The 19,589-nt window shown below is 40.8% G+C and overlaps 1 protein-coding gene across 7 annotated transcripts in view; it reads right to left on the bottom strand.

The window, feature by feature from the left end:
- RNF111 (ring finger protein 111) overlaps positions 1-19,589 on the bottom strand; it is a 59,513-nt gene that overhangs the window by 34,500 nt on the left and 5,424 nt on the right. For 6 of the 7 annotated variants that reach the window (XM_075045398.1, XM_075045396.1, XM_075045401.1 and 3 more), the window contains one exon: positions 13,164-14,059. In XM_075045398.1, coding sequence (XP_074901499.1) covers positions 13,164-14,040 — 877 coding nt within the window. In that variant the 5' untranslated portion in view covers positions 14,041-14,059. Of the gene's footprint in view, positions 1-13,163; positions 14,060-16,939; positions 16,964-19,589 lie in introns of those variants that run through there. The other variant, XM_075045399.1, reaches the window with a different exon arrangement.

The raw sequence follows: 19,589 nt of genomic DNA, 5'->3' as shown, positions 1-19,589 counted from the left end.
AAAATTTATGTTTGGCTGCTTGTTGTCCTTCCAGGAGGTTACTTTACATCTATTTTGCAATTAATATGGTGTTTAAGTAGTTTAAATTTTACATGTAAGATAGTGAAGGAGTTTTACAATACACAATTTCAAATGAGACAGTCTGACCAAGCCATAAGTGAAAATAGAAGAGATTTAAAATAAGCAGGCAAGTTCCAGTGACAGAGATGACTTATTTTGAGTTCCAAGCTTTCACTGGATCAGACCAAGGGCCTGCTGAGGCCCACGTTCTCTCCGCCAGCTGCAGCAGGCAAAACTCTGCAGTCAGAGTAGAAAATCCAGGCTACATTCTTTAACTGAAGCCTCTCACACTACCCAGCACCCACAACAATGTTACAGATGTCAGACAACACTTTCTTGTCTATTCATTGCTCATGGACAGCTGTCAGCAAGTGTGTCTGTATTGGGTCTGGCTGACATGGAGTTAAATCTCCCCCCAGCAGACCTCATAGTGCTGTGTTCTGTATTGGTAGCTAGAAAGGTGCTGATAACACACCAGTGTTTTGGCTACTGCTGAGCAGTGCTTGCACAGCATCGAGGCTGTCTCTCCAACATTTCCCCCCCACCCTCACGGGCAGGCTGGGGCTGGGCAACATCTTGAGAGGGAACATAGCCAGGACAGCTGACCCAAACTGACCAAATGGATATTCCATACCATGTGATGTCAGCTCAGCTATAAAAGCAAAGTAGAGAGAGATGGAAGCAGGGGCATTCGTTATTTACATTTGTCTTCCAGAGCAACCACTATGAGTACTGAAGCCCTGCTTCCCAGGAAATGGCCAGACATTGCCTGCTGATGGGAAGTAGAGGATAAAATCTTTTGTTTTCCTTTGTGACCTTTGCTTTTGCATTATTGAACTGTCCTTATCTTGACCCAGAAGACTTTCATTATATTTTCTCTCCCCTGTCCTGTTGAGGAGGGGGAGTGAGTCCAGCCAGGTCAGCCTACCACAGTCCTTTTTGGCATCCAGTGTGGGGCAAGACAATGGCTGGTTTGCATTAAGCATGCTATAGTTACAGTAGTTATTAAGTGACAAGCTCCTGTGCGGGTCACAGAGTTTGTCAGCTGCATTGCTTATCTCTTTATTTTGCTGAGCTTGAGAACATGTTAATACGAATAATGGCTATGTGCTTTGTCCTAACATTGACGGCCTTACTGTGCTGAGGAAGCTATTTTGTGGGGAGGTTGAAGGAACTTCAGAACATGCTAATACATACAGTGGCTATGTGCTTTGCCCTAGCATTGATGGCCTTGCTGTGCTGGGGGAACTATCCTCTGGAGCAGATGAGGGAATACATCTCCCTCTCCCGACCTGGCATTGATATGAATGGTTTTATCATGCAGGCTCCCAAGGTCCCCGTTCACCCCTATATGAGCTGTTTAATACTACTAATTAATACTGGAGGCATATTGCGGGTTTTGTGGAATCTCGTCTCGTCCTCGTGTAAGAGAAGACAACTTTTGGGTGAGGCAATACTGAAACATGCCCCAAAGCTGCCAGTCCCTGGGTGGCAGGGTGTACGGAAGGATTTGGGCAGATTCCTAGCTGAGCAGATTGCTGCCTGGCTGCTCCAATGCTGGGATAATGGGGCTGACAGTCAGCAACTGGGAGGTAAGGAAGCCCAACAGCCAGGAGCCCAACAGCCAGGATCCCTTGCTAGAAACCAGGGAATTGAGAGGAATTGGAAAAGAGGCAGAAATTTGCAGTCTGTGGAGATGGCTCCTCTTAAATGTGAGGGCAAGACAGCCATTCAAGGAACATCCTGTGAACTCCTCAGGAAAGTTGACTACTGCAGATGAAGGCATCCAGTATCTGAGAGACTTAGCAGTGCTGGAAGTCATCTACAGTGATCAGATGATGATGTCTCCAAAGATCCAGAGGACATCCTGTGCACATGGGCCTTGTGGAGGTAGGTGATTCAAGGCGCCCCAGAGTCACATTCTAACAGCTGGGCAGTGATGTATTGCCCAGACATGGATACAACAACTGTGGAGAGTGCCATCTTGGCTCCAAAACTTTGAAGAAAATCTTTGTATCTCCTCATCACTAAGGCACAGTGCCTTGGCTGTTAGTGACACCCCAAGAAATCAGTCCTCTCCTGCCCCACTCAGAGGGAAAGGGAGCCCCAGGTGTATGCTGTGTGGTACACTGGTTTTTCCTGTGTGACCAAGGGAAGGACATGAGTAAGTGGGATGGTGAACCCACCTTTAAGCTGGAAGTCCGTGTACATGAACTGAGAGGAAAGACAGCTCTTAAGAAGGGGTCACCCAAGAAGGCTGTCAGTATAGTTGCTGTAGAGACCCAAGAAGGCAATCAGTGATCTAACAGGCATAGAAGAACTGAAATCACCTCCCTTGATTCTGGTGGGGGCACTTCTGGTCTGGCACGGCAAGGGTCACACAGTGAATACTCTGATGAGGAACAGCACTAGGGGGTCCCTGCCTTTGGCCAGAAGGAGGAAAGGGGTGACCGGATATACTGGACTGTGTGGATTCGATGGCCTGGCACATCAGACCCACAGAAGTATAAGGCTTTGGTAAACACTGGTGCGCAGTGTACACTGGTGCCACTAGGGTATAGGGGCACAGAACCCATGCGGATCTCTGGAGTGACAGGGGGATGCCAAGATTTGTTTGTATTGGAGGCTGAGGTAAGCCTAACAGGGGACAAGTGGGAAAAGCACCCCATTGTGACCAGCCCAGAGGCCCCTTGTATCCTTGGCATAGACTACCTCAGGAGAGGGTACTTCAAGGACCCAAAGGGGTACCAGTGGGCTTTTGGTGTAGCCACTGTGAACACGGAGAAGATCAAACAGCTATCCATCCTGCCTGGCCTCTCAGAAGATCCCTTTGTTGTAGGATTGTTGCAAGTTGAAGAACAGCAGGTGCCAACTGCTACCAGGACAGCGCACCAGCAGCAGTATAACACAAACCGAGACTCCCTGGTTCCCATCCATGAGCTGATTCATCAACTAGAGAGCCAAGGAGTCATCAGCAAGACTCATTCATCTTTTAATAGTCCTATATGGCCAGTGCAAAAGTCTGATGGAGGGTGGAGGTTAACAGTAGACTATCACGGCCTGAACGAGGTGACACCACCACCGAGCGCTGCTGTAGCAGCCACGTTAGAGCTCCATTATGAACTCGCGCCAAAGGCAGCCAAGTGGTATGCTACAACAGACACTGCCAACACATTTTTCTCAATTCCTTTGGCAGCAGAGTGCAGGCCACAGTTTGCTTTCACATGGAGAGGTGTCCAATACATCTGGAATTGACTGCCCCAGGGGTGGAAGCACAGCCCTACCATTTGTCACAGACTAATCCAAACTGCACTGGGACAGGGTGATGCCCCTGAACATCTACAATACATAGATGACATCATTGTGTGGGGCAACAAGGCAGAAGAAGTGTTTGAGAAGGGAAAAAGAGTAATTCAGATTCTTCTGAAAGCTGGTTTCGCCATAAAGAAAACCAAGGTCAAGGGACCTGCACAGGAGATTCAGTTCTTGGAAATAAAATGGCAGGATGGACGCCGTCATGTGCCTACACATGTGGTCAACAAGATAGCGACTATGTCTCCACCAGCTAACAAGAAGGAAACACAAGCTTTCCTAGGCCTTGTGGGGTTCTGGAGAATGCATATTCCAGGGTATAGAGAGGGCTCACAAGCTGTGACTATCGAGTAACCCGAAAGAAGAACTATTTTGAGTGGGGCCTTGAGCAACAACAAGCCTTTGAGCATATTAAACAGGAAATAGCTCATGTGGTAGCTCTTGGGCCTGTCCGGACAGGACCAGATATGCAAAATGTACTCTACACTGCAGCTGGGGAGCATGGTCTCACCTGGAGCCTCTGGCAGAAAACACCAGGAGAAACCTGGAGTCAACCATTACGGTTTTGGAGCTGAGGGTGTCAAGGATCAGAAGCCCACTACACCCCGACTGAAAAAGAGATACTAGCAGCATACAAGGGAGTTTGAGCCGCTTCAGAAGTTGTTGGTACAGAAGCATATCTCCTCTTGGCACCGCGATTGCCCATGCTACACTGGATGTTCAAAGGAAACAACCCCTCTACACATCATGCAACCAGCACTACATGGAGTAAGTGGATAACGTTGATCACACAATAAGCTCAACTGGGGAAATCCAACTGCCCAGGAATCCTGGAAGAGATCATGGACTGGCCAGATGGCAGAGTTTGGAGCACTGCCTGAGGACGTGGCTCATGCCCAAGAGGCACCACCATATAATGAGCTATCAGAAGATGAAAGGCATTATGCTTTGTTTACTGATGGATCCTGTCGTGTGGTAGGAAACCATCGGAAGCGGAAAGCTCCTGTGTGGAGTCCCATACGACAAGTCGTTGAGGCCACTGAAGGAGAAGGGGAGTCAAGTCAGTTTGCAGAAGTGAAAGCCATCTAACTAGCCCTTGGGATTGCTGAACGAGAAAAGTGGCAAGTACTCTATCTCTATACTGACTCCTGGATGGTGGTTAATGCCCTATGGGGGTGGCTACAGCAGTGGAAGACGACCAACTAGTAGCGCAGGGGCAAACCGATCTGGGCTGCTGCATTGTGGCAGGACATTGCTGCCCGGGTAGCACACATGGCTCTAAAGGTACATCATATAGATGCTGACATGCCCAAAAGCTGTGCCACTGAAGAACATCGAAACAATGAACAGGTAGACGAGGCTGCCAAAACTGAAGTAGCTCAGGTAGACGTGGACTGGGAACATAAGGGTGAGCTATTTGTAGCTCAATGGGCCCATGAAACACTGGGACATCCAGGGAGAGACGCAACATACAGATGGGCTTATGATAGAGGGGTGGACCTGACCATGGAGGCCATCACACAGGTCATTCATGAATGTGAAATATGTGCTGCAGTCAAGCAAGCCACAAGAGTACAGTCTCCCTGGAATAGAGGGCGGTGGCTGGGTCTTCAATACTGCAAGGCCTGGCAAATTGACTATATTAGCCACTGCCACAAACATGCCAAGGCAAGTGCTACATACTCACCATGGTGGAAGCGACTACTGGTTGGCTAGAAACATATCCTGTAAACCATGCTACTGCCTGAAACACAATCTTAGGCCTTGAAAGGCAAATTTTGTGGCAGCATGGTACCCCAGAAAGAACTGAATCAGACAATAGGACTAATTTCCAAAATAACCTCATAAAATCCTGAGCAAAGAAACATGGCACTGAGTGGGTATATCACCGCCTATCACCCACAAGCATCTGTAAAGATTGAGAGATATAATGGATTATTAAAGACTATGTTGAGAGCGCTGGACAATGAGGCATGGAAGCAATGGGATACAAATTTAGCAGAAGCCACTTGGCTGGTTGACACCAGAGGATCCTGCTAACTGTTCTGGTCCTGCCCAAACAAAACCCCTACATATTATGGGAGGAGATAAGGTCCACATAGTACAGATGGGGAAGTGGCTGGGGAAGGCAGTGTGGAGTGCTCTTCCCACAAGAAAAGGCAAACCCATTTGTGGGATTGTCTTTGCTCAAGGATCTGGGTGTACTTGGTGGGTAATGTGGAAGGATGGGGAGACCCGGTGTATGCCTCAAGCACATATAACCTTAAGGGAAAAATAATCTGTGATGTAAGTTGTATGTTGTAGGAGGAAATGTAGCAGGAATGACCTGAACCACAGAAGAGTGAATTTTGCAAGGAACCAGATGAGTGCAACGGTGACCCAAACCAAACTGGTGTTGGTGCCCAACAATTGAACATACTGCTTCTCCTGTCCTGACCACTCATCTTGACAGATGAGGCCCAAGTCATAGCCTGGTTGTGAACATCTGGAGGAGTGGAAGAAGCCCATGGAATATGTATCTGTTAAAGGACAGGGGATAGTAGTTAATAAGAATGTATAAACCTGTATGTTGGGTATAAAGGTGGTTTAAGTATGTAGTTTCAGTTGTAAGTGTTGGTAAGTAGGGATTTGAGTAATGAGAATTAAATACAATGGCATGGTTAGAAGATATATGCCTATTAAATTATGTGGGACCTGAGCATGACACAAATGGTATGGAATAAGGGATGAGGATTGTATTGGGTCTGGCTGAGATGGAGTTAAAATCTCCCCCCAGCAGACCTCATAGTGCTGTGTTCTGTATTGGTAGCTAGAAAGGTGCTGATAACACACCAGTGTTTTGGCTACTGCTGAGCAGTGCTTGCACAGCATCGAGGCTGTCTCTCCAACATTTCCCCCCCACCCTCACGGGCAGGCTGGGGCTGGGCAAGATCTTGAGAGGGAACATAGCCAGGACAGCTGACCCAAACTGACCAAATGGATATTCCATACCATGTGATGTCAGCTCAGCTATAAAAGCAAAGTAGAGAGAGATGGAAGCAGGGGCATTCGTTATTTACATTTGTCTTCCAGAGCAACCACTATGAGTACTGAAGCCCTGCTTCCCAGGAAATGGCCAGACATTGCCTGCTGATGGGAAGTAGAGGATAAAATCTTTTGTTTTCCTTTGTGACCTTTGCTTTTGCATTATTGAACTGTCCTTATCTTGACCCAGAAGCCTTTCATTATATTTTCTCTCCCCTGTCCAGCTGAGGAGGGGGAGTGATAGAGCAGCTTTGGTGGGCACCTGGCATCCAGCCAGGGTCAACCCACCACAGTGTCTAATCCCTTTTTGAACTTGCTGGTACTATGGCCCTTTACAGCACCTTGTGCTGCTGAGTTCAAGATAATTACCTGGGTAGTAATTCAGCTTGAAATGGCTAAAACAGTAATATCCTATTAGTGTTAATGAGTACTCCCCTCTTCAACTTTCAAACTTCTTGAACTAGGTGTGACCAGTATTCCCTGCTCCTAACCCCTGCTAACACAGTTAGCATAACTAACACCATTTTATGAGGCAAGCAGCCATTCTCTGCTACCAAGAAGGTCACATATTTGCTCCCTTTCGCCTCATTCTCAGGCTCTGAAGGTTCTGTGAACCAAGCAGACAAACCAAACAGATTTCTTCTTCCCTTCTCTATCAGCCTCAAGACTCCTGGGCGCCAAGACGATTACTCCCTTCCTTGCAAGCCTTGAAGGTCCCAGGCACCCAGCCAACCAGGTGTTGTTGATGACCCCGTCACAGAACAGGGAAGACTAACAGCACTGTCTATAAAATCAAGCCATTACAAGTCCTAAGTGGGAACCTGGACCAGAACTGCTCGCTGGACAGTGAGAAGCGTGACCCCCCGGTGGCCAGGGATGCCCCCACCATCCTCTGCTTCCTCTGAGGATTGAGTGAGTGACTTGTATTCTTTATATGATTTTCGAGTCTAGATTATGATTGTTATATTGATACAGCAAACCACATATTAAGATTTGACCTGATCTGCAGAGGATCCAGGTGATTAGAAATTATAAGTCAAGATGTATTATAAATTCTGTATTACACTACTTATAGACTGTACTATATTGATTCTGCTTGTCAAAATCCTGTGCCATTGTAATCATAAATTCTGTGCTATACTAATCTTAATATCCTGCTAAGAAAATAAAGCTTTAATTGTAACTACAATTTAGTGCCATCATCGTTCTGCCAAGGATCCCTAAAAGAACCTGCCTATGCCCTTAGTGTTGGGTGACACTTGGTTAGAAGACAACAGTTCTTCTGTGCCTGGATTTATTTGGAATATACTTTCCAATAGCTATGCATGATAGGAGAAATTTTCAAAAACATACAAATTGCTTAAGAGTCTGCACCCTGGTGGAAAAGACAGCCTACAACCAGAATTTAGTCGATCTTGTCCAACTGTGAGCCATGCTAATATGGGCTAATCCAAAACTCTACTGACTGTCATGACTTAACCGCCAAAACCAGGACACTGTTCTTAACCAAGCACACAAATCTTAGTCCTATCAGCAATGCTACAGCAAGCCAATTCTAGAAGTAGCATCTTTTCAGCACAGAAGGTTGCAGCAGCTACAGGGAAGAGAAGAAGTAAATTCCATGCTAACTTTTATTACTGTAGCTATTTAAAGCTCCAATTCACAGCAGAGAGATATAGCAACAATGGTTAATGTCAACTGCTCACAAAGCCAGGTGCTTCTTTCCTTGTCACTTCCCAGTTCTTGCCCAACCCCTCTCTAGTAAGAGGCATGGTAGAACGGATGTTAACTTCCTTGTCCACTAATGCTATTGAAATAAAAGCTCTGGATTATGAGCTGCATCTGTCACTGGAAGAAAAGGAGCACATGCTGTAGTTTTAGAAAGGATTAAGTAACTGAAAAATAATCAACTCTAACAACAGACAGCTCATTTCCACTTAATACATGTTTATCTTGAACCTGTTAAAATAATCTGAACACGAAGTGGTATACATTTAACATTTTCACCAGCCTATGGCTTTCAAAACATCAAATGTCTATACTAAACTTTTTGGGGAGACAAACAACAAATATGTTAGAGGAATTAAGAGGACAGTAGCGAATAAACTCAGTCTTATCATTCTAGGCAGCTCTGAACAAAAACTGGAACAGCTTCTCATCAGCATTACATTCCAAGGGAAGAGGCAATGCCTGTCTAGCACTAGCTGCTCAAAAATACAAAGTAACATCTCGGACCCTGAAGGAATTTGAAGTGCTATTAGGTGAACAATTTATGACAATGCAAAATTCTACCCAGCTTTTTTTATAACAACACTTTCCCATTTCCCAGGGTTTAGCTTTACTGCCAAATCAGAGAATGTAAGGCTAAAAACTTGTTCCAATTTTAGCTTTTACTAGATTTCCCTCCCCAGATTGGCTGTCTCCAAATGGCACCCAAAGCCCTTTAAATCCAAGCTGAAAATCAAATACCTGTACAAGCGTATCAGAAAATTTGCATTACAACATTATAGAAATCCAATTACAGTAAAAGTTGAAATTTTGCCACTTGACTTGCCAAGGAAAGTCAAAAGAGGATTATCTCTGTATGTGTGTATACAGCTCCTCCAAGGGTTAAAGAAAAGTTTCTGAGCTACCTAAACAAAACACAGAATCCAAATTTGCATTTCACAGCAAAAATGTTGCTGCTTGCAGTCATTTTAACTGTAAGTCCAGTATTTAAATTAAAACCAACTAATCAACATTCAGATTAGAATATATACCCCTGAAAGCACTTGCACTTTCAATTGTAACTGTATAATTAAACTACACATAGTTGTTTTTAAATTGTCCTTATGCCCTCAACTCTCCTCCCTGTCCTGAATGACCTTCACCTGGTCATCCCAGATTTAATGAGGACAACAGGCTTTTATGGCAAACAGTTGGTAAAACAGTATAATCTATTCCCAGGTGTCAGGATTTCAGAGTTTTTCAATAGTATTCCACACCCAAAGCTCGAAGTTCCACATGAAGAGTAGCTGAAGCTCTGACAGAAAAGGAGGAAAAGCCCTATATAGTGTTGTCTGGGTTTTGTTTTTTTTTTTGGGGGGGTAAAGCTTTTGTAAAAGGTTTTGATAAAAAACAAGAAAAAAACCAACCCCCCCCCCACATCTCCATTCATATAATTTTCCAAAAATAGCCAAGTTAATTAACTACAAGAACTAACCTACTAAACACTTATTTGGTTAAAAAGACCTGTTAGTTTAATTTCTTGCAATAATCAGAAAGAAACATCTTCCAGGACAGTATGCGCTAATTAAATTACTGATTTTTTAAATACACTGTATCTTTAGATAAACATCTGTGCTGGTTTTGGCTGGGCTAGAGTTAATTTTCTTCATAGTAGCTAGTACGGGGCTATGTTTTGGATTTGTGCTGGAAACAATGTTGATAATGCCAGATGTTTTAGTTACCGCTGAGCAGGGCTTACACACAGTCAAGGCCTTTTCTGCTTCTCACACTGCCCACCAGCGAGGGGATGCAACTGGGACAGGTGGCCCCAGCTGACCAAAGGGATATTCCATACCATATGCCATCATGCTCAGTATATAAAGCTGGGGGAAGAAGAAGGAAGGGGGGGACATTTGGAGTTATGGCATTTGTCTTCCCAAGTAACTGTTACACACGACGGAGCCCTGCTTTCCTGGAGATGGCCAAACACCTGCCTGCCCATGGGAAGTAGTGAACGAATTCCTTGTTTTGCTTGCATGTGTGGCTTTTGCTTTACTTACTAAACTGTCTTTACCTCAGCCCATGAGTTTTCTCACTTTTACTCTTCTGATTCTGTTCCCCATCCCAGCAGGGGGGAGTGAACAACCGGCTGTGTGGTGCTTCGCTGCCAGCTGGGGTTATAAGCCATGACAACATCAACATTCAAAGCAAAGAAGTATTTTGTGACATATCCTTAATACAAATTGCTATTAAGTAGGCTACAAGACTAATCGCATCACTTTGATGCCTGCTTATTAAAAATTCAGTTATTATCATAACTTTTAAAATTGTATTTTCTTTTCTGATTATTATTATTCTCCTCCTTTCTTAAGTCTATCCTCTACTACTTTTACATATATGCTGCAGGCCTCATATTCTTAGCAAAAGTTCTTTGTCCTTCAGTATATTCTGTAATTTCAGCAGATGTGTATGTAACCTTCACATGCCAATCTAGAGCAAAAAAATTAATCCCCAACATTAACAGGCTAGTGTAGCATTACTAGCAATACAACCCCTTCCTCATTTAGAAACACCATCATGCTTGTTCACTATACAGAGCAGTTGCATAGCTATTTTTCCAGCTGGCCCCATTTCTGTCCCAATTAACTCAATAACTAGAAATGCCTTATATAATAGCAGAAAGCTACAGAAAGTGTTAATCACACTTTTATCTTACTAAAAATAGGACAATTCTATGCAGGAAGTCTGTTCAACTTTCCATTTTATCTGAAATGTAAATAAAATGCTCAAAACCTTCCCATCAATACATATTTCCACTGGAAAAAAATCCCCATAGTATTCACACGCTCTAAGCCAGAATTACTTCTCAGCTCACTGCAAGTGTTAGTCCTGAAGTACAGCCACCAGAATACACGTTCTTTAAAGCACACCTTACTTCAGTTACAACTGATGTCAGTATTTTAATCTAAAATTAACTGGTGCAGAACTAATCAATTTTTCATTCGTGACATGAGACTAAACATAATTTAATAAATTAATTGTGGTTTTCAAGTAGTACAAAAATTAAGCCATTGGACAATAAACTTACTTTTCCACATAACTAGATTAAACAAATTGCAAGTTCCAGTCTTCCTACCATCAAAATAACATCACACTGAATCACTGAACTATCAGAAGTTACCTGAACAGCTTGAATATTCACTGATCATTACGTCAACTTTTAAAGAGATCTCTCTCAAAAAAGATTCCTTTCAAATGCCTATGGAAAGCCTCACTATGGAAATACTTGTTCTACACTTTAAGGGAAATAAAAGCACAGAAGTGGTATTAATTGAATTTGTGTTAAAAAAGGGCAGTAGGTTTTAACAGTTCAAGTATACTAAAAAAAAATTAATCGAATATTCTCACTTTAAACACATTTATCATGGTTAAAAATAGATGGTCGCCTGAGAAGCCATAACCTACATTTTCTCATCCATATACCAGTTTCACTGTTGCATCATGCTCTGTGTGGAAAGAGAGTTGTTAGTGGTCCTACATCATTTTACAGTTACATGAAACTCCATCCTCTCTGAAAATGAGAAGAAACTATTAACTTGGAAGCAGAAATGTTAACACAGTAGTTTCCAAATTGGTTTTTAATATGAATGTATGCAAATCCCCATACATTAATTATTTACAGTTCATACCCTTCAATACACTTGAACGTGCATGTCAAACGTAACTTCTTTAGTCTTAAAAATCACATTTCTGTCCCCACAAAAATGCATGACGGTAATCAAGGCTGTGCAATAATTCTTCTGTTTCAGAGTTATTTATGCAGCCCTAGCACTGCATAAGTAAGATTTTTGCATTACAAATATTACTACTTACTTGTGTTTAAACAGTACATTAAAGAACAACACACAAATTATTTCCTGCTACAATGCATAACAAGCAATAATCTAGTCTTTAGTACTCTGGTTCTGCTCAAGCATAAATCCTGCCCTAATGTGAACATACGCACTTTTTTTTTTTTAAACCTGTCCTTGTATTTTCAGTCATTTTTTCTTAGAGGAATGATCAGCACAGTCTGAGATACAGCTTCACCTTCTAAAATATACTTGTCACTAGGCAAAAAACATGGTTGCACAGATTAACACTATGCTGTGTTCTATGTATCTACTTCCCTGTGCTCCCTAAAAAGCTGAAATGATAAACAGGAGGCACAACTACAATACTGTGAACGTTACCAGTCCCAGTCCTGGGACTGCCTTTCACTTGGCAAATTTAAGATGAAAGGAAGGCTAAGAAAATTGGTAGATGGAGAGGGGAAAAAAAAAAAACCAAAACAAAACCACCAAACCACATGTACCACCAAACACACCAAAACCACCTCCCCGCCTCAACCCTTGCTCCAAACATTCAAGCATGCCCTCAAATACTGTGTCAAGACATAGTAGAGAAACATTTGTGTAAAACAACTGCAAGATTATTGCATTGAGTTTATCTAGGTAAAACATTTGGTATATACACTATACTTTGCTTTCCACAACTTCAGGCCTTAGAATTTTCTCTTATTATGCTCTTATCACAATGACCAATTTTTTTTTTCCTTTTAATTTTTTTTTTAGTTGTCAAGCACAGTTCATTAGGTATTAGCAGATATTTCTACATTCTGAAACCAGACAGAGTTGTTATTGCCACAATCAGTTAACAAAGCAGCAATAGCTAAAATTTTTAATAGAATTCAACAGCTAAAAAAAAAAAATGGAGCAACTCCACAGCAAGTGGCTAATCAGATTCAGCGACCTTCCAGTACGTTGTTTAGAATCAATTAACTTTACATTTAATGTAAAAGCTAAAGATTCTAGATTTGTTGTAATTTTACTGGAAGCTCTGAATGTACTTTTCCCATGAAGAATTTATGGTGTAATGTTCACATTACATGCAGTAAGTCTATTTGTAGTATAACTTCTATAAAAACACAAAACCAACCTCACCAAATCACTTATTAAAAAAAGCATATTGTATATAATGAAAGCTCATTAATAAAAAGTACCTCAGGAATTTAGTTTTACCTGAAGGAGCAGCTGTACTGTTCTGGTGGTTTTCACCAGGCGACACAAATAAGTCTTCCTCTCCTTCAGTAGATGAACTGGAAGAAGATTCACTACTGAGATCATTCTCGCTGGAACTGCTAGAGCTGGGTAGTAAAGCATACTTTCTTCGAGCTAACACTTCCCGCTTTTTTCTCTGCATTAAAATGCGTTCTTTTTGGTTCTGTGTCCGCTGTGATGAACTTGTTTTCACAAATCTCTTCCTATATGGAAGTCTTCTTAAAGAACTGTTGTGAAAACAGGGCCTTTTCATTAATAACCCAGGTACAGAGTCTGACTCAGTCCGAGGCCACTTCTGTGACCTTGCACTATGAGTTCTACTTGTAGTATTCAACACTGCCTGAGGGTGTCTTACAGGAGCATCTTTTTCTTCATCAGATGTTACTGTATCGGAGTCTCCAAAATGTAGGCTAGATGAAGGTGAAGAGATACAGTCACTAAAAGAAGAATCATTGTCTTCACTCTGCGTTTCTAGGTGCTGCCTTAATCCCAAGATTCCTTGGTTTTCTTTATCAGGACAATTTTGAGTATATGAAGGACCAGCCTGCTGGCTTTTGCGTTTTTTTCGCACCACAATACTTTTGTCTTGGTCTGTACGGTTGCCATTCATGTCCTTTTGCTTTTGAGAATCACCACATAAGTGAGAGAACTCATTCCCTACTTTACTAGCAATCATCTCAACCTCTGCAGTGAAGCTTTTGGTTGCTCCAATAGGCTCAGGGTTCAAGAGGATCCCCTTCAGACTCTCCTGTCTCTTTGGTGCATCAGAAGGAACTTCACTCTTCATATCCGCTTTTAGAGTATACACTATATTACATTCAGGAGTCCATTTAGACATGGAAAGTTTTAAGAAAGGCCTAGAAATAAACATAGATATGCATCAAGAAAAAGTAACATCAGATTTTTCAAGAACAAAACTGAAATAAGAGAAAAGCAATTTACTGCTAAGACTGACCCCCCCAGTGAAAAAACTAACACAGCAATAACTGAAATACAGCTGTTTCATAATATTAAGAATAACGCTTGACAATGTCATTTTGAATTAAGATGGATCTCTCATAATTTGCATTGAAGGGAATTTCTGTTAGTCAGAAAAAACATTATCACTTTCACAGGGCAAGTATTGATGTACGTTGCCTGCAAAATGTATGGGCGATGTCTGTTTTACCAATGCTTAAGCATGAGAGTTTTACAGGCTACTGCTTACAGAAGTTAAGTTTCAGCTAAATAGCTCCAATAGCCATCAACTAAACTGCATGCTTAAATGAGGCCTACATCTTCCCCTATAGCTGTATATATGCATAGTAAATACCTTGAACACAATACATGGTACAGTACGGTGACAACTGAGCTATAAAAATCAGTTACTTAGAATTCATAGTTCTTTTCTGACATGAAAAAGAATAAAACAGGAGAGATCTTGAACCTTATTATTTTGGGTTAAAGTCATGAGAAATCCATTTATTACCTAGAGTTTCTTTAAAAAAAACACCACACATTAATAGTATACTGTACAAAGCTATTTTCAGTCCATGTACTTTTGACTCTATCCTGCGACAGAAATGCGTATCATATCACATGTTCCCTTAATAGTTGGTACCAGGCAGGTTCCCCTCCCTGTCAAAATACTAGGGTGTCAACATACAACAGTGCAACATTAGCCTCAAAGATTATTTCAAAGAAAAACTTTTGTACTGGAAGACTACTGAGAGACACAGGCAACAGTAACCTCTAATACATTCACCTCTGACCTACTTCATCTGGCATCTCTGCCTTCTGTTTAAGGTCCCAAAAGAGACAAAAGAAGCTGGTTCCCACTGTGATAACCACTGAAGCACTCTTGACTGTAACTAATATCACTTCTTTGTGCCTCAGATGAATAAGGCATATGGATGAATAAGGAATATAGTAGACATTTCGCACTTGTACTACTTTAGCAGGTAAGTGCTTCTCCTTTTCTCCCTCCCTCACTTGTTTGAAGGAACATCTCCTATGCTCTTCTAGAAGAAATGTTTATGAACTGAACTGGAATGTAGAGCTGACCAACCTGAAAAATAAATTTCTAACCAGATCAGACACCAATCCATCACATAAGCACACAAACAGCTATACCTGGCTTACATCAGGTTGTGCTGAACTAACAGAAAGCTGCTTAAAAAAAATATGTGCAACTATACCTTATGTGGGAATGAGGCTTCTTAAGCAGCACAACTGGAATATGCATGAAGCCACAAAAAACAGTCTAAGGTAGCAACAACAAGATCCATGGCAAGTTTAGTAGCATTGCCTACTCAGGTCCGTAATCTTCTGCCTGAACCTCCAAATTCTTCAAAATGCTAACGCATTCTTACATCTGGTGCTAATATTTAAACCTCTTGTTTATTTTGTCATAGAATGAATCAATACAAGATTGAGACTACAGAACAGTCAAATCAACATTTCTTAGTTTCACAAACTGATGCTTTCAGGAGCAGCTGTAAGCTAGTTGTTCTAACAGACCCTGAAGAATGACTTATCTCAGTTTGCAACAGGTATAAACTGATGCATTACCCCAGGCAGCCTGTGTTCTCTTCATAGCCATAAGCTACTAATCTAATTCTTCAAGTGATGTAATCTGGAATAAAAATTTTGCACAAGGCATATGTGCTGCTGTACTAACATCTAAAGAAGACGCGAGTTCACTGGATCTTTTTGGAGATCAAGAACCTTGTGGATCCTAGAACCCCAGCTGAATAGATCCGTTTGAATGTTCTCACTGGAAATCCTACAAACATTTAAAACCATTACTGTTAAATGTGAGGCCTATACCCTGTGATAACTAAGAAAGTGTTGCTGTTTTCTACTGGGATTGCAGCAAACAGGTATGTTTTACGTCAGTAAGTCAAAAGCTAACTGCATGCAAGTTGGACTAAACCTCCTCTTGCCAGTATATACAACAGGACATGTTCTTACTTTCACTTCATCAAAGCACAGTTCACAGTAGGAGATAAATATTTCTTATCTTCAAGTGTTAAACGGAAGACTGCTGCATCCCAGGCAATATAAGTTGGGTTTTTTTAATTGCAATAAGCTTTTGTGGAATGCCCTGTATAAGGCTACCCTCTTCTCTAGGACTGAAAAAAAAAGAAGTTGCAAAATTGGAAAAAAACTTGGAATAAACATTAAGCATGTAAGAAGTATACACAGTAAACAAAGAAGCCTCTATTAAAGCTGCAGAATTCTGATATCTATGCTTCTCTGCTCCTGACAGCTCCTGAGGAAAATACCAGCTCTCACATGCTCCTCGGTACGCTTGTACTTACCCTCACATACATGCACCATCTTTCTTTGCAAAAATTAAGACTGAAACTTCCATTTTATAAAATTTCTAACGAGGACAGAAAATCAGAATTCAAACCTGTTATAAGCACACAGAGAACAAGCAGTACACAATCTTTCCCTCATCCTCACAAGGTCACCTTTAAGGCAGTATTTTTGTTCTGTTATTTGTGCACCACTGTTTTACAGAAATGCAACACTTAGTCTAGCCAGTCTTTTCCACAATCCAAAAGCAAACCAGCCACTCCTACAATAACCCTGTATTTCATCACAAGGGTTTGGTTTTTTTTGTTGGTTTTTTTTTTTTCATTTGTTTGGTTTTTTTTGAAAATCCACACAATATTTTGATTTTTTTCAGAGAAAAAAAGAAGTTGATTTATTCAGAGAGCTTATTGTCTTCGCATACAGTCATAACTCACCATCATATACTAACACATCCAGCCTATACACAACAGTTTCCTGTCCTTTTAGCATGATAAATTAAGGGGACAATTTTACTTAATTCTGAATTTTTCTTAAGAAACAAAAATCTTAACATTTTCTCATTATGTGAGCATAATCAGGGGCTGGTTTACAAAGGACTCGGTTCTACTCATTGAAGTGCTTTCCCCCCGCCCCCCGCATTTTATTGTTAAATTCTAGTGAGGAAATCACCATCAGTATGAAAGTTCTGCATTCTGAATGTGATTATCTTTGTATAAGCACTGTTTACTTTCACACAGAGGCCGCTGTGCTGATATACAGATAGATCTATTTAAGTTACAGCAGAAAAATTAAAGCAAGAAAAGTTTACACTTTGAGAAACCTCAAACTACTGTAAGATGGCAAAAAATACCTAAACCACCACACAGTGAAAACTAGTGCACTTGAAATGCTATTTACTAGCTTAGTTTTATTAAAACAAGCAGCCTAGATGTAATAGCCAGTTAACTCAGAATCAAACATTTTGTATATTTGCACTCTTGCAACCAAGGAAAAGTAACTCAACTTAAGTAATCAAGATATCTTGATTTTTTCTAACCAATACAGATCCTGAAGGACTGCTTACTCATGGGAGAGCTGCTGGCTTCCAATTAAAAATTGCACAACAGCTTAAACGTGAGTATATTTTTAAGTGAATGGCAGCAATCACCAATGACAAATAATCCATTCCTTCACTATTTAGAAATGCAATTACAAACCTTTGAACAAAAGACTTGACCAAAAAAGACAGAATTTGGAAGAAGAGCTTACCATTTAACTAGATTCCAATCCATTTTAAGTATTTTTAGTGGTTAGGCATAAGAAATACCCATACTACATATAAGTCCAATGCTTTTCCACCGAAGACAAGGTTTAAGAAGGACTACAAAAATATTATGCAAATAATTAAGAGTCTTTAGAATGAGATCATCTGCTGTTAAACACTTAGAAGATCCTACAAAATTTCCTTCTAATTAAAAGTAGTCCTCAGAAGCTTTTTCAAAAAGCAGCAAGATGCAATCAGCTCAATCAGCATTAGTGTTCCTCCCTCCTAATCAAAATATTTGACTATTAACTTAGAGTCAAGACTTCGAGAGGAAAAATGGGGTAGTATCTTCTTTTAAGCCATTTTAAGTAAAGACTTAATGAAGAGCTGTCAAGACAGCTACCTGAAAACTATAATTAGTCTAAGTTCCCCTCTAAAGAATCATGAAGTGTACATGACTTTTATCCATTCATGTCACAAAGTAAAGACCTTTGATATTAATCATGCCAAGACATAACAGCAGCACAAGAAAATTCATGCAAACTGGGGAAGTCCCTCAAAATTGCTAAGTCAAAAAACAAGCTCAAAGTTTGAAATCTTTACAGCAGCCAGGTTTATGATCACAAATAAAAGCAGAACACATTTGAGTTATAAGATGGAGCAAAGTATTTTGTCATTAAGAATGAATTCCATTACTAGCAATCAAAAAGTATGATAGCATTAAAGCACTATAAAACAGTGAAATGGTTCATTACACATTAACTCGATTTTTTGTTGTAAACTTGGTTGATGAATACATCTAATCTAATATATCATTACTTTGAAAATGTATTTTCAATTACATTTTAAAATATAGTCAACTCCCTTCACCATCAAGAATCAATCTCCTTTTTAGGTGTCAAAAAGAGCCTTTATCAATTCTCTCAAGCCTGCTACAGTAAGTACACAGTGCTTTGACACATGACCAGCCAACCACTTTGCAGAAAATGCCTATCTTAAGCACATGCTTCTTACATAACTGTGAAATTACTGGTTTCTGTCCCATTAGTGTGATACGCACACCTAAACCCAGCTAGCCAAATAGACTTCTGGCCAACTTGATGAAAAGCAGTGAATAAAAAAGTTTCATTTACAAAGCAGTTAGTAGTCTACTTCCTCATTTTCCCCATCTTCAATTTCCTGCTCCTCTCTTATTACAAACACAATAATTTCCCCTTGTCTTATGCACTCCCCACCACTCAGACACTAAACGTACTTACAGACAACTCAGGTATCCAGTAGGGTTGAGCCTAAAGGCTAGAGCACACAAAAACTCTTCCCAATACAACAGCTCTCAAGACTACCAAGAGTTTGCGGAACACATTGTTGTCATAATCTCAGAATGAACACAGCAATTCCACTTCCATACAGATTCTATGCTATCTTAGACCATTTATGTACCCAACCCAAATGCCCATATATAGAGTGATACCAGGCAAGACAATATTTAAGATTGTCTCAGAAAGGAAGTTTCTATCAGTTCCATTTGTAGCTCCTTTATTCAGTCCTAACTCTTATTTTCTTTACATAGGTTCACTGAACTCACAATTAACTTTTAAAATTAATTCCCTTCCCTAATATGTGGCTTTTATCAGATTTTACTTTTAATGTTATTTTTTACTCTGACCAGCTAATATTAGTACTGTTATCTTCATGGGGAAACCTCACTGTTGAGGTCTGGTATGCACAAACAAACCTTATGCTCTGTATACCATTGCTACCACAGTACTTTTTTTGGAACTGGCAAATATGGTTATCAATAGCTCAAAGAATGGACCAGTGAATGAAAGTATCACACAAGC

Source organism: Buteo buteo, chromosome 13, assembly GCF_964188355.1.
Source record: "Buteo buteo chromosome 13, bButBut1.hap1.1, whole genome shotgun sequence".
NCBI classification, from domain to species: Eukaryota; Metazoa; Chordata; class Aves; order Accipitriformes; family Accipitridae; genus Buteo; species Buteo buteo.
This window is presented reverse-complemented; position numbering and strand designations above follow the sequence as displayed.